Below are 13,133 nucleotides of genomic sequence, written 5' to 3' on the forward strand. Positions count from 1 at the left end.
TAGACCTAATTTCTAAATGTCTACTCCCCATAAAACAAACATTTCAGACATTAGCCTTCACAATGTCAAATTCTACTATACTTATGGGGACATTTGGCCCTCAAAAATATTGTAGTACACACACACACACACACACACACACACACACACACACACACACACACACACACACACACACACACACACACACACACACACACACACACACACACACACACACACACACACACACACACACACACACACACACACGCACACACACGCACACACACACTTTGGCGCCGTGTCCCCCTTGCTCTCTGTGGGAATCTCCGGTGCCCAGAGGCCTTTGGCGTATCAAAGGTGTTTACCACGGTGGCGGCACGAAAGCCTAGCGCCGCGCCCCCCCCGACACCGCGGGTAATCCGGGCCACGCCACTGAACTATAGCGCACGGATGAAAACACACCAGCCCACCCCTGCCGGCGCTCGCCTCCGTTCTCGTTGCATCTGTGCGTATATGATTCCCACATCGGTCTGTGATTCTTTTCACTTGTTTGTTCTCGCCATGGGGTTCTCTCCATGCCCTCTCCCTGGGCGGCTATCTTTTCTTCTCCAGTTGTCCGACCTCGGATCAAAATGTATGTTAGAGACCGACCCTATGGAAGATCACGAGCCAAGACTGACCTGAGCACAACAAGGGTTGTGTCCGAATCCAAACTATACGCCTCCAAGATACTTAACATTCACCGTGTCACCTTACCTTAAATCCAACATTAGATTCCTGTCTGTTTGACTAGTGCTATGCCATTTTAACATAATATATTTATCACAATATATAATAATATACTGCATATCTCTTAACCCATTCAATCCAGGAACACATATTGTGACATTTTACATTTTTTTTAGCTATAACCATCATCTTATACTTTGGGCTCACACCCTGTGTGAAGGTAGCGGCGCCTTTGATACATTTTGTCATCGATATGTATTTATAATGTGTTTATAGCCACGTGTCACGTGAAGCTTGACCAATCACTTTGTTGACGTACGCACCTGACCAATCAGAACGTTGACGCACACGGACAAAGTCAGGTATAGAGCAGGATCCGCTCTATACCTAAAGGTATAGAGCGACTAGCGCCGCTAAAAATATGTTCATACTGTGCCAGCAATTTTTTTTAAAGTAAAAAATAATAATGATGATAAGTTAAACAAGAAGTGAATGGAGCAGCAAATCTTTGGATCACAATATCTTGGGTTTTGAAAATTATTAAAAATTAAATGGTTTTATTTATTTTTTTAAACTCGGGATAACTCGTTCTGGGCACTGAGGGCATTCAGAAATAACTCGGGATAACTCCTTTTTTGGCACTCAGAGAGTTAACAATAGTGAAAATTTGCTTCTGGGGATTCTACATGTCTTCTAAATCCTAACAACTTATGTTGCTATAATATCAGTGGTTCTCAAACTTTTTTCATGTCGAGGACCACCCAAAATGATATGTATTTGTCCGTGGACCACCCCCATCTAAAAATATTGTGTTCCAGGGACCCCCAAAAGCAAAGATTTGAGTTAAAAATGTATATATTGTCAAAGATTTGCAAACATTTTCACGACTTTTGTTAAAGAATAGCAATCTGGTTTGAATAGCCAAAGAAATCTAAAATGACACAGATGCGTTCCCGCATTGAATGGGTTAAAATGTATCGACCTTTTATAGACAAACATCCAGAAACAAACACCGATGGCTCCGTTCCCCCTCCTCCGTCTGACAGCTCTGCTGCCCGGCCACTTCGATGTCGATTTGCCTATTGTCAAAATGTACACACTCGCTCACAATTTCCAAACGCTTCCGTCATACAGGCTGTGCCTCGGAAGCGCTAAAACGGTTCAAGGCAGTAAAGCGCCTCCCCCCTACTTCCATTTCGTCTTTGCAGTTGTGTACATTTATCCTACTGTGAAGGAAATTAGTCAAAGCATAATTATCTACGTTGCTGCCGAGACATTGAAATTTCTAAATATTATTTTCGTGAACGGAAAAGACGAACGCTGCACTACTTCCTTTGTACCGCTTTCAGGGGGCGTAATTATAGCATTCATAAAGACTGTGGAATTATTTTCGTGAACGGAAATGACAAACGCTGACTACGTCCTTTGTATACCGCTTTCAGGGGGCGTAATTATAGCATTCAAAGATTGTGGAATACCTGTTAGTTGTCTGGCTTGAGCGACTACTCGGTCGCCAATCTGGGAACCCATTTGGTTAAAGGAGTAGTTCACCCAAAGAATAACTTATTCTCTATCAATTGCACACCCCATGAAGCCGCCAGTAAACAAATTATTGGCTTAGGAATGCGAAAACTACTCCGTTTATACGTTTTTCCCTTTGTTTTTGCCTCTGGGCCCTGGAGGTACCACCTCCTTTTTTGTGTGGTAACAGGAAATACATTTGGCTCCTCCGCTTTCTTAGTCCACTTCCTCCCTGGTGCTTCTGTGTTTATTCCTACTAACAACAGCATTACATGTTTAGGGCAGTGGTGCTGACAGATTCTGCTAACAGCTGCATCTGTCTTGCATCTGACAGCAGGGCACAGCGAGAACATCGACTCGGACGAGCAGCTCTGCATTCGTATACAGTCGTAATTGGATAGCTAATAAAAAATCACACCCTGTGTGAAGAGAGTGGTGCCTTTGATGAGCCCCGTATTGATGGTGTCATCAATGTTTGTTTATTGCACATACATACGGACGGACACACAGACAAAGTCAGATATAGGAGTGGTTGGCACCACTCAAAAAGCGGTCGACATCATAAGCTTTTCTGACGTTTTTCGTATTAGTGCTTTAAAAAGCACTCACGTTCTGCCGGGGAAAAGGCGCTCTGATCAGCACCTCTTAAAAGCAGCCGGCATGCAGAGATACGCGGTTTCTGCCCGACAAACGACTATATCCGTCCATCATTTCTCCCGCTAACTCTTTCACCTTCTTTGCCAGAAAGTGCATATCACACCTTTTTTTCATTGTCTGGGTTTGTTCAAGCCTGCCCTCATTCCTGGCTCATTTACGCCTTGCATTTTGTCTTAATTGGTCTATCCTGCTAAGCTAATTCATGGGAGATCACTCATCCGGGCGTGACAGTCTCTTCACCGCAAACGCTATCCGCCATCTGCCATGTTTGCTCACAACTCCTCTTCACTTCATGTTACCTCTATTTTCACCGTTCACACCTCTTTGTCTGTCTCTCTCTCTTTGGCGCTATAAATACCTGGTGTTTTTTTCTTTTCTTTTCTGTCTGTCTATTGTTTTCCACATATATGTCTGTCTTTCTCCGTTTGCTTTAATTGTTCACTTTTCCACCATTACTGCAGCCAGCTAGCTACTGTAGCTAGCCGGCTAGCTAGATACATGGATAGATACATGGATAGATAGATGATGGAGAGTCGGTAACCAAATGGACCCTTATAGATCTTTAACTCTTGAGAGCGTAAAATGAAACCAAATGGACCCTTACGGGTCCATTTGGTTTCATTTTACGCTCTCAAGAGTTAAAATATTATTAAACATCTGCATTACTTAATCAAATAATTGCTATTTTGATCAAAGTTTGCCTGTTATCTCTCCTTATGGTACCAACGTCAATACAGCATGGAATCATGGACAAAATCGTATCCAACGATAGCAAAATATATTTGTCTTGTATATAAGTCTTGGGTCTGATAATCGTCTGAATCTCATCAAACAATGGTCCGTGGCTCAAACGCCGAATAAATAATGGACCTTGATGTGAAAAGGATTGAAAACCACTGATATAGATAGATAAAGCAGATAGACTTGTTTTTATCAACTGATTTGCATTTTAGTTAGTCTTATATTAAAATGTTCATCTCACACCATTGAGTACAAGAATCCCATTGCCTGTGATGTTACTACCAGCTGTATTGTGTGTACATGTGACAATAAAAAAGGCCTTGAACCCGCATGCGCGTCCATGTACGTGTCTGTCTGTGGGCATGCCCAGCCAACACTGGCAGTAAATCCCGTCTGGCCTTGATGAGAGAAAGGGTAGTTAAACGCCTTGGGGACGTTTAAGGCCCACCGGGGGACTCTAGCGATAGCAATCCAAATAATGAAAATGTAATTCTACGGGCATAATTAAGTTAGAGATGTGGTGATTACTGTGCGATCCATTAAAAGTGATGAGAAAAGTAATTACTTATTCAATCAGCCCCGGCTTTATGAGGGAAACGGCATGGGCACCACGTCGCGTCGCATTGGTCTAAGCCATTACGTTTACAAGGGCATCATATTTTTTGGCGAAGATTGGTGCTCTTGACAGCTTGTTAAATTGATACGTACTAGACCCTGGGGGGGGGATTAAATTAAATGCAGTTCCTCACTAAAGGTAAATGAAACAAGCGTTTTTCTACAAACTTTTTAAAGGGCCGGGGGCCATATTTGAAAATATAACTTTAAGTTCGACCGCATCTCCTGTCATACTATACCTTTGGACCATAACAAAGTCACATACAAATGTTTTTTATATCAATTGTCGTTTGTTGGCAGTGTAGCCAAACGTAAGCTGTCTGTGTGCAGCACAAGTGTGTGTGTGTGTGTGTGTGTGTGTGTGTGTGTGTGTGTGTGTGTGTGTGCGCGCGCCAACATTCCCAAGTTCACTCCCAAGGAGATAGGCAGGAAAGAAATTAAAGCGTTGGGAGAGCCCACAACACGTATGACCCCCCCTCCCACTCTCACGCGCCATATGTCTGCACTGCACAGAGGGATGGTGTGCATGTGTGTGTGTGTGTGTGTGTGTGTGTGTGTGTGTGTGTGTGTGTGTGTGCGCGCGCGACCGTGCGTGTGTGTATGTGCGCGCGTGGGTGCGTTTGTGCATGCGTGTGCGTGTGTCTGTATGTGAACCGTGCATTTCATTTTCAACAGCACACAGATGACCCAGCAGTCTTATTTCAGATTCACCCCACAGGCAAACCTGCGGTCAACACAACACTCACGTCTTTGAGGCAGCCCATGAAGTTGTTGCTGACGGGGGACCCGGGCAGGTCGGCCGTGTTGGGGCTCCCCCCGATGTAGAAGAAGTCATCGGAGCCCAGCATGGTATAGTCTTCCTGGGTGTAGCCTGTGGTGGTCAATATGCCATCCACCGAGATGGTCACCTGGCATTGGCAGGGCCCAAAGACAGACAGACGGTATAGGAGGAGAGAGTGATAGTGAGTGGGGGGGAGGGGGAGACAGATGATAGCCAAGAGAGAGAGAGAGAGAGAGGAAGAGGAGCGAGTAGAATGAAGAGGAGAGACAAGGAAGAGGCTGAATTAAACACTGGCGCCAGGCGTGGTTGCCCCCTACGTGGTTTGTCGTTTGATTGGTCGCTTTTTGGCGCGAGCCACAGGAGAGGGAGGGGTTTCACTCCAGAGTGCAGTTGCCTAGGTTGAGCCACTGGGGCGGCGCTGTGATCGCTTGGTTACTAATGACGGTAAATGTTTTTTTTTAGCTTAGGTCAGTGGTTCTCAATGTTTTTATTTTATTTCAAGGACCCCCAGTACTCTCAGCGTTACCTACAAGGGTCCATTTGGAACCCCCATCAAGGAACACTGAGGGTCCCTGGCCCTCAGTTTGAAAGAGGATCTGTGCTTGATTAAGCTGTAAGTATTTCAACTTGGGGTAACTCTTTCTCTACGAGAGAAAGAGATTTAAAGGAACCGCTATTGATCGCACTTAATCTCAACAATCCACGTGCTTGTCCAAAATGATCAACGGTCTGTCCTGGATGCATAAACCTCTAATGGACTCAGTTTGGTTATTAATCGTCAACGTATTCTCTTTATGCCCCAATCATGTTCTTGTGAAAATCTCTGGGTCCCACTCATGACTATTTTATGAAGATAGCCTTCCTTTTTTTTTTGTTCTACAAACTTTAGATGTCAGATACACGCAACGGAATAGGATATTTCCTTTCGAATAGAGAAATTTGATGAACAGCACTGCTCTTAAAAAATATTCCAGGCATGTACCTCACTTCAAGAGCCGCAGTAAAAGTAATGCTCAAAACGGTAGCAGTTCAAAAGCAGTCGTTTTTACTTGCAATAATGCTATTTTTGGAGGCCTATGTTTCTAAATATCACTTGCCAGTTTTTGGTGATAAGTGCTCCTCATTCACCGAACTCCGGGTAATCAGACTGTTTCCTTTCAATATTGAATCGTCCCCAGACGCCTCTTTTGAGCAAAGCCAGAAATGTGTGTCTTTGAACACTATAGCATGCAGCACACTCCTACGGAACAAAAACTTTGCATCGGCAGGGCTTGCCGACACCAAACAAAGTTCTTAAAGGACCACGTCACCCATTTTTAGCCTTCATATAACTGGTCCTTACTAATGCTCATTGTAAGATGGCACGATTTCCTTCTATTAACTTGTGTGTCATGGGTGGACTGTGGACAGTTCAGAAACCTGACTATCAGTGACTTACTGGAAAGTTAGCATGCTGTAATAGATGCCATTGTTCTTTCATTAATAAGGCCATGTCATTATTCCAACGTCCCAATTGTCCGACAAATGTTAGGTTTGTGTGAGGTTGGGGTTCGGGTTAGGGATAGGGTTAGTTATAATGGGGGTTATAACGTCGGAATAATGACATGGCACCGAACTTTGTTCATCAAATTAGAAGAGCTTGTAGGTGCAAGAGCTACCAAACAACTACCGATTGATATGTGGGAATAACGCAATTTTGTTGTTATTGACCAACCCTAGCCAAACAAAGTTTTAAGATCGATTGGAGTGGCTGCAGCCTTGTGGAATCAAAACACAAACTATGCTAGCTGCATGGTATTACTGTAGATCATATGGACTGAGGTGTTTAAGCCAACCTTTGTTTCCTTTTATTATGGTGGTGGATGAACTGTGAGTTTCAGAATTCTCCCCCAAGGTCTTCTGCAGGGAAACTGTACATACCTTTATTTTATTGTTTTACTTTTCAAATTGTGGCCGTCTGTGGAATATTAAATCCCAGAACTTTTGAGTATTATGTTATTATCCAGATACGTGACTTAGCTTGAACAGGAAATAGAACAAAGTAACATTGAGATAACCATAATTTGCCTGTCGTGGTGAACTAGGATGAATGGACTCTTTGAGCTGGAAAATTACACTTGCTATGATTAGTGGGGTTACTTTTTTGTTTTGAATGTAACTCGACACTCTACCTTGGAAATTCAGAGACTACCTGGTGAGTGGGACATTATGGCGAATTGAAGTTATAATGCAACATTCAATTAATACATAATCCTCTCCACCACCCATAGGCTTAGTATATTCTGTAGTGATCACAAAATGCCTGGTACATTATTTTCTTTTTCTTTTCGCTTCAACACAACGGAGCAAATATTGAACCGCAACACTCTATTTGAAGCTAATGTATGCTGCTTGGTTTAATTAAGTCGCATCGTATCAGTGTTTAGCTAACAGCACCACAGTGATTTTGTTATATTATATTGTGTCCTGCCCTGCATTTTGATTTGAAAGGGACCTACACAATTAGTAACTCATTTAAAGTCTAATTATCCTAATAGAGCTGGCCTAGGCAGGGGCACAGCTCTCCAATATTTTTTTATTCAACAGCTGTATGCATGCCTTAGTAGAAGCTGCATAATACTGCACTGCAGTGACTTACACACGGGCATTGGGTTCCCGTTTTCTACCTTTTGCACACCTACTGTACTGCAGCTAACAGGCAGTTTTAATTCAGTTTTAAGTGGTTTTTTTTTCAGTAGCTGTTGTTATCTGTGTTATTGTTTGTTTGACATTATCTCACACAATGGACATTTTTGCACTCACTTATATACTGCTATCATGACCCCCCAGTTAACCTATTAAAACCAGGAAAGCGTTGGCTATTCAAAAATAGCAGCTTGTACATCTGCTATTTTTGAACATTTTTGAAAGATCTTGAAAGTGTGAGAACTACTGATTTGGAAGGCAATTGTAGAATCGGCCTCAGGTCTTAATTGGTTTAAGTTTGCACAGTGCCGCGTCCGTGGAGGCCCAAACAGTCTGAAATAAAGGGACATGATGGAAACCCAGGCAAGCGCACTCAACAGATCAGCCCTCACCCCTCACTGAGTGCTCAACGTTTCATTATATTTAATCTATTGTCACTTTTTCTTTTTTCCACAGATTTATTTTGCGTACTTCCCTTGTGAACAGGGCAATCCATTTTTATGTCTGCTGTCGCTACTTGGGGGGAGAAAGAGGGGTCTGTCTGAGACAGATTGGCCTGGCGGAACTGGTGTTAAGAAAGCGTGGGAAGCAGTAGCGCTGCTGATGTGCTTGTCGGCGGTGGAGGGGTCGTCTTGGGCGGTCTTAGGCGTGACTCCCGACAGACTCAATGGCTGACCTCTTCAGTGATCCTACAGTGAGGAAAGAGACCTAAGGGGGGGTGTCGGGCCTAAGGGGGAGTACGGGAGGGGAATCCGGCCTGTCAGTATGATTCATAGTGAGCTGTGGAATCTTCACCTCAAACTCCAAGCACCCAATTGAATTGTATCTTTTATTTTTTTTTCCCTGGGGGGGGACCTGGCTCAAAGCCCAACACAAACTCCATCTTGAGTAGCGGATGTGGAACTTCGAAAGGCTCTGATTAGAACCTCCAAAAGCCGTGTGGACATTGCGTATTCAGTGAAAATACAGTGGAACACAAACAATCTAGTAGCATGCCCTGTCTTTGGACCAGAGGGGGGTGGGGGGTGGGGGGGTGGGGGCATGTGTTTGCTGTGCCGCGGTTGGTTGTTGGTGGCACCGCGGTGGGAGCCTGTCTGTGCAAGCCCGCTTACAGGCCCGCTCATTAGCACCATTAGCCAGTCATTAAACGACCAGCATCAGCCAGCTGCCAGACACCTGTGAGGGTTTCCAGCTGAAAGAAGGAAAATGAGAGATTAGCAACAGTTGCCGGAGCTCAGCTCACTTACCCCTCCTTCGCCTTCCTGCTCGCTAAACTCTCCCCTCTCTCTGCTTGGATCTGAAATTCCTACCTGCTCCAGTGGATCATTCTTGTTTTATGTGAATGCAGTAAAAAAAAAAATTAAAGACATTTGACTGATTTGGTTATCAGATGTTTTGACCCGAATGTCAATAACTATCCTGCTGAGACGATGCCAGAGAACAAACGCAAACACAACAAAATAAACAAACAAATAGAGTAGCACAAAATGAACAAAGCCAAACTATAGCATCACAGCCGGAGCCCCAAGGGACACTGGGAATTATTCAATACAGTCAGTGAGTCAACCCTTCAACAAGACCAGTGCAATGTCCCGTGGCCTAATGTTACCAGCACTTGCATCATTGGCCAGAGTTAGTGTTTAATACATCACAGGTTGGTAGTTTTAATGTCCTGCCGCAACTGATCAAGACCCGCAGGAGTTGGGTCAGTGAGCATTTTGAAATACCTCATAGATCAAGATATTGTAGATTGGCTATAATGTAATGTAATGTAATGTATTTAATGTAAATTAATGTAATGTATTATCCCAACATTTTTTTACAAATCTTTACAAATCTTTACAAATCTTCACTTATGGGGGTCCCTGTCCCACGACAAATACATATCGTTGGGCAGAAACCTCATAAATCCATTATATCCATAATTATCCACTTTTTTTGTAAATTGCCCGTCATACTACACTACAGTGTCCTAGTCCAGTGTACTACGTGGCGCGAAGCAACGCGTTTTGGACATTATGAGGTTTCCAACTGACAGAGACGATATCAACTCGGGGGTCCTTGACATCAAAAGGTTTGAGAACCACTGCTATAGAAGATGACATTGCAGTGGGAAAATTGTGCAAGGCTAATTGGGCTAATTGATATGCATTTCACTTTGACACATTGTTCGGTTGAAAATGTGTTTTTGTACACACGCAATTAGCCTCAGAGAGAGCTATTTGTTGCATTTGAATTTCAACAGCCGACAGGAAAAGTCAAGGTCTCATCATGCCACCTCACAATGACTAAATGGTATTTGCGCATCACGATTGCACTAGCTGTCGCTCACGCACTGTGCTTTGGACCCTCGTCCCTCACATAAAAGCATGCACTTTGAAATTAAGAACGTATTTGCATAACCATTAGTAGCTTTTTGTCACAGACTGTCCATAGCTGAGAAGTGATCACTGCCATTACCATTATTGAACATTAAACAAGCTTACGTAAGTGATATTATTTTGGTTAAAACGAAATGTTTGGGTTTTTTTGTTAAAAAGTTAAAGCTTTCTGAAAATTCTGAAAGTAATCCTTGCTATCGAGTGTTTGTTCAATAAAAGGGGTCTCCCTGTCTCTCCCAATCTTAAATAAACATAAAATACATTTTCAGGGTGTTGCCAATTTCAGCTAATCAGGAGAGAGTATCCATTTACCAGCTTTAATTCTAGTGTCCAGGTCCAATTTTCTCTGCTAATGTATTTGTGTCATCACTTCCAATTTCACTTGTTTTTGTTTTGTTTTCACTTTAGCAAGACACCGAACCCCCAACTGCTCCCGATGATCAGTTGGTGCCTCGCATGGTTCCCTCCGCTGTCGGAGTGTGAATGTATGTCTGCATGGGTGAATGTAATGTGCATTGTAAATCGCTTTGGAAAAAGGCGCTATATAAATGCACCATTCAGGCCAAGGACCCCCTAGCCGAGAGAGAGATGAAGCAGGGACCCCCTCTATATTGTATACAAACTATTTCTCTAAAAACTTGGTCTGCTCTTTTTATCCCTCTACAGTCACCAAACCTCTTTGTCAAAAATAGCCGATCTACAAGCTCACAACGACTCGCAGTGCGAGCCGCTTTGAGCTTGTAGATCGACTATTTTTGGTTAAAGTTCTCCTCAGAAAAGGGATGCTAGTAGTTAATGTAAAAAAAAGATCACACAAAGATTTCGCGGCCCCCCTGTAGTAACTCTGAGGAAAGAAAATCACTTATTGCACCTATAAATGCTCCTCAGACTTCGTCCTCGGGGTCGAGCAAATCTCAATGTGGCTTGGGCAATGTCAAGGCTACACCACAGCAACCTCAGCAGCAACCACACCTGAACAGGCACAACTCAGCCACCTGTTGTGGCTCCTGTGACCACAAGGCAGTATCCCTCTGATTACACACGGATCAAGGCAACAGTGCACATCCTCCAGTGTATTGAGAGACAGCTTTGTGGAGTAAGTCATATTGACTCTGTGCAATATGCTTTTGCCCCTTAGGTCAACAGTGAGGGGATTGCAGCCGGATCCTGACCAGATCAAAACCAGCTCCAACCAATTACCTCAGTCACCTGGGAATTGATTATGTCTGAGCAGATGGAATAACACGGCTGCTTTCACGAGACAGGAGAGTAGCACAATTGTTGTGTTGCTTTCCTTCAGCCAGGTGTGTATATAACATGCTCAACATAACACTATCTTCTGAAAATTAAGTTTAGGATTTAAAGAAACCTTACTGGCCGTTATGTACCTGTTTAAAAAGAAGACTTATACACGACTTGATACAACATGCATTAAGGATGAACTCTGGTATTTAGTTTTCTCCACATAAAGTCTCGATCCCCAGAGGAGTCACCAAATTATTTGGAGGGGTTGCCAGATGCTTTTCTGAATGTGCAAAAAAAAAAAAAAAAATGACATGAAATCCAGCTGCTGAGGAGCTGTCACTTCAGCAACAGTCAAAGAAGCTGGCTGGCTGCTGCTTGGTTCAGCACCAAGGACAGAGTCACGACATCTAACGCACAGAGAGCTGTCAGTTCAGCACCATGGACAGAGTCACTACATATAACATACAGAGAGAGAGCTGTCAGTTCAGCACCTTGGACAGAGTCACTACATCTACAGGAGCTGTATGTTCAGCACCATGGATAGAGTCACCACATCTTACATACAGAGAGAGAGCTGTCAGTTCAGCACCTTGGACAGAGTCACTACATCTTCAGGAGCTGTATGTTCAGCACCATGGATAGAGTCACTTTCGTAGAGGTTTATATTGTGTAGTTACCTTGCCATGATAACTCCAAAGGTGGACAGAATATGATTATTTTGGGGCTCTAGAACCACTGTTCTAGTTCAGAAGTGCATAATTATGAATAATTTGTGTATGTCAGTGGAGTCATACTCTCATTTTAAATTTGTTGTAAGTTATTTTTGATGTTGCTTTTTTTTTACCACATGCTGATAAGTCCGGTGACGTATTAATTCTATATGGGTTAGAGGTGGATGGTAACAATGAAAACAACAAAAAACAATGCAAAAGAGGGAGGGTGGTCCTTCTTAATCTGGGCCAAGCCATTCAGTCGGTGTGGTAAAGGCAGTAAGTGTGTGTCCTTAAAAATATCCAAGCCCATACAATACATTTTTACGTAACCAGACGGTTGTTAGGCGGATATAGGCAGAAATTTCTGATCGTCTGAATATGTGAGACTAACTGGAATAGAACTAGAGATTATTATAATATCGTTGCTGTTGGGCAGGAACCTCTTATCTCCATATGCTAACTTTTTGTGTTTTTTCCCCGTAAATTAACGTCCTACTTGATCATACTACAGTGTCACACAAAAGCATCAAAAGTAGCCGATCCACAAGCTCGAAAAGTGTCTTGAAGCGACACGTTTTGAGCTTGTAGAGCTTGTAGATTTGCTAATTTTGAATGAACTTGAATGCTAAAAAAATTAAGTTGTGGACATTTCCACCATATTTGGAGGTTTCCACCCGACAGAGACGATATCACATTTGATGTGACCACGAGTCACCATATGGTGTCGCCAATGTATCAAACAGAAACACCTGGCTCTGAATCACTTTCATTTCAGCAGTTAAAGTAGGTTATTGCCATAACAATTTCCAACTTCTGTTCTTCCGCGTTTTTCCTTCTTCAAAGAGAGATGAGAAACAAGGTAATCATGAGTGATTGTGCCATAAAGGACCGGGTTGACAGCAGGACACCAACAACGGAGTTTAACTAGAGCATTTTTCTCTGTTTGACGTGCACAGCTCTGTAGCAATGCAGCCACCTTCAACATTTGATGGAACAAATGCATTTAAAGGTCTCAATACAGTATCTATAATCTCAAACCAGACTCCCCCTGCAAACACTAAGGTTGCGATAGTGAACGAT

General features: G+C 43.1%; 1 protein-coding gene across 5 annotated transcripts in view; it reads right to left on the bottom strand.

Moving 5' to 3' along the window:
• The window catches only part of nrxn2b (neurexin 2b), an 884,672-nt gene that overhangs the window by 503,580 nt on the left and 367,959 nt on the right, over nucleotides 1–13,133 (bottom strand). For all 5 annotated transcript variants that reach the window (XM_084043029.1, XM_084043031.1, XM_084043030.1 and 2 more), the window contains one exon: nucleotides 4,995–5,156. In XM_084043029.1, the coding sequence (XP_083899155.1) occupies nucleotides 4,995–5,156 (162 nt within the window). The remainder of the gene's footprint in view (nucleotides 1–4,994; nucleotides 5,157–13,133) is intronic.

This window comes from Gymnoscopelus microlampas (genome assembly GCF_963454915.1).
Source record: "Gymnoscopelus microlampas genome assembly, chromosome: 19".
NCBI classification, from domain to species: Eukaryota; Metazoa; Chordata; class Actinopteri; order Myctophiformes; family Myctophidae; genus Gymnoscopelus; species Gymnoscopelus microlampas.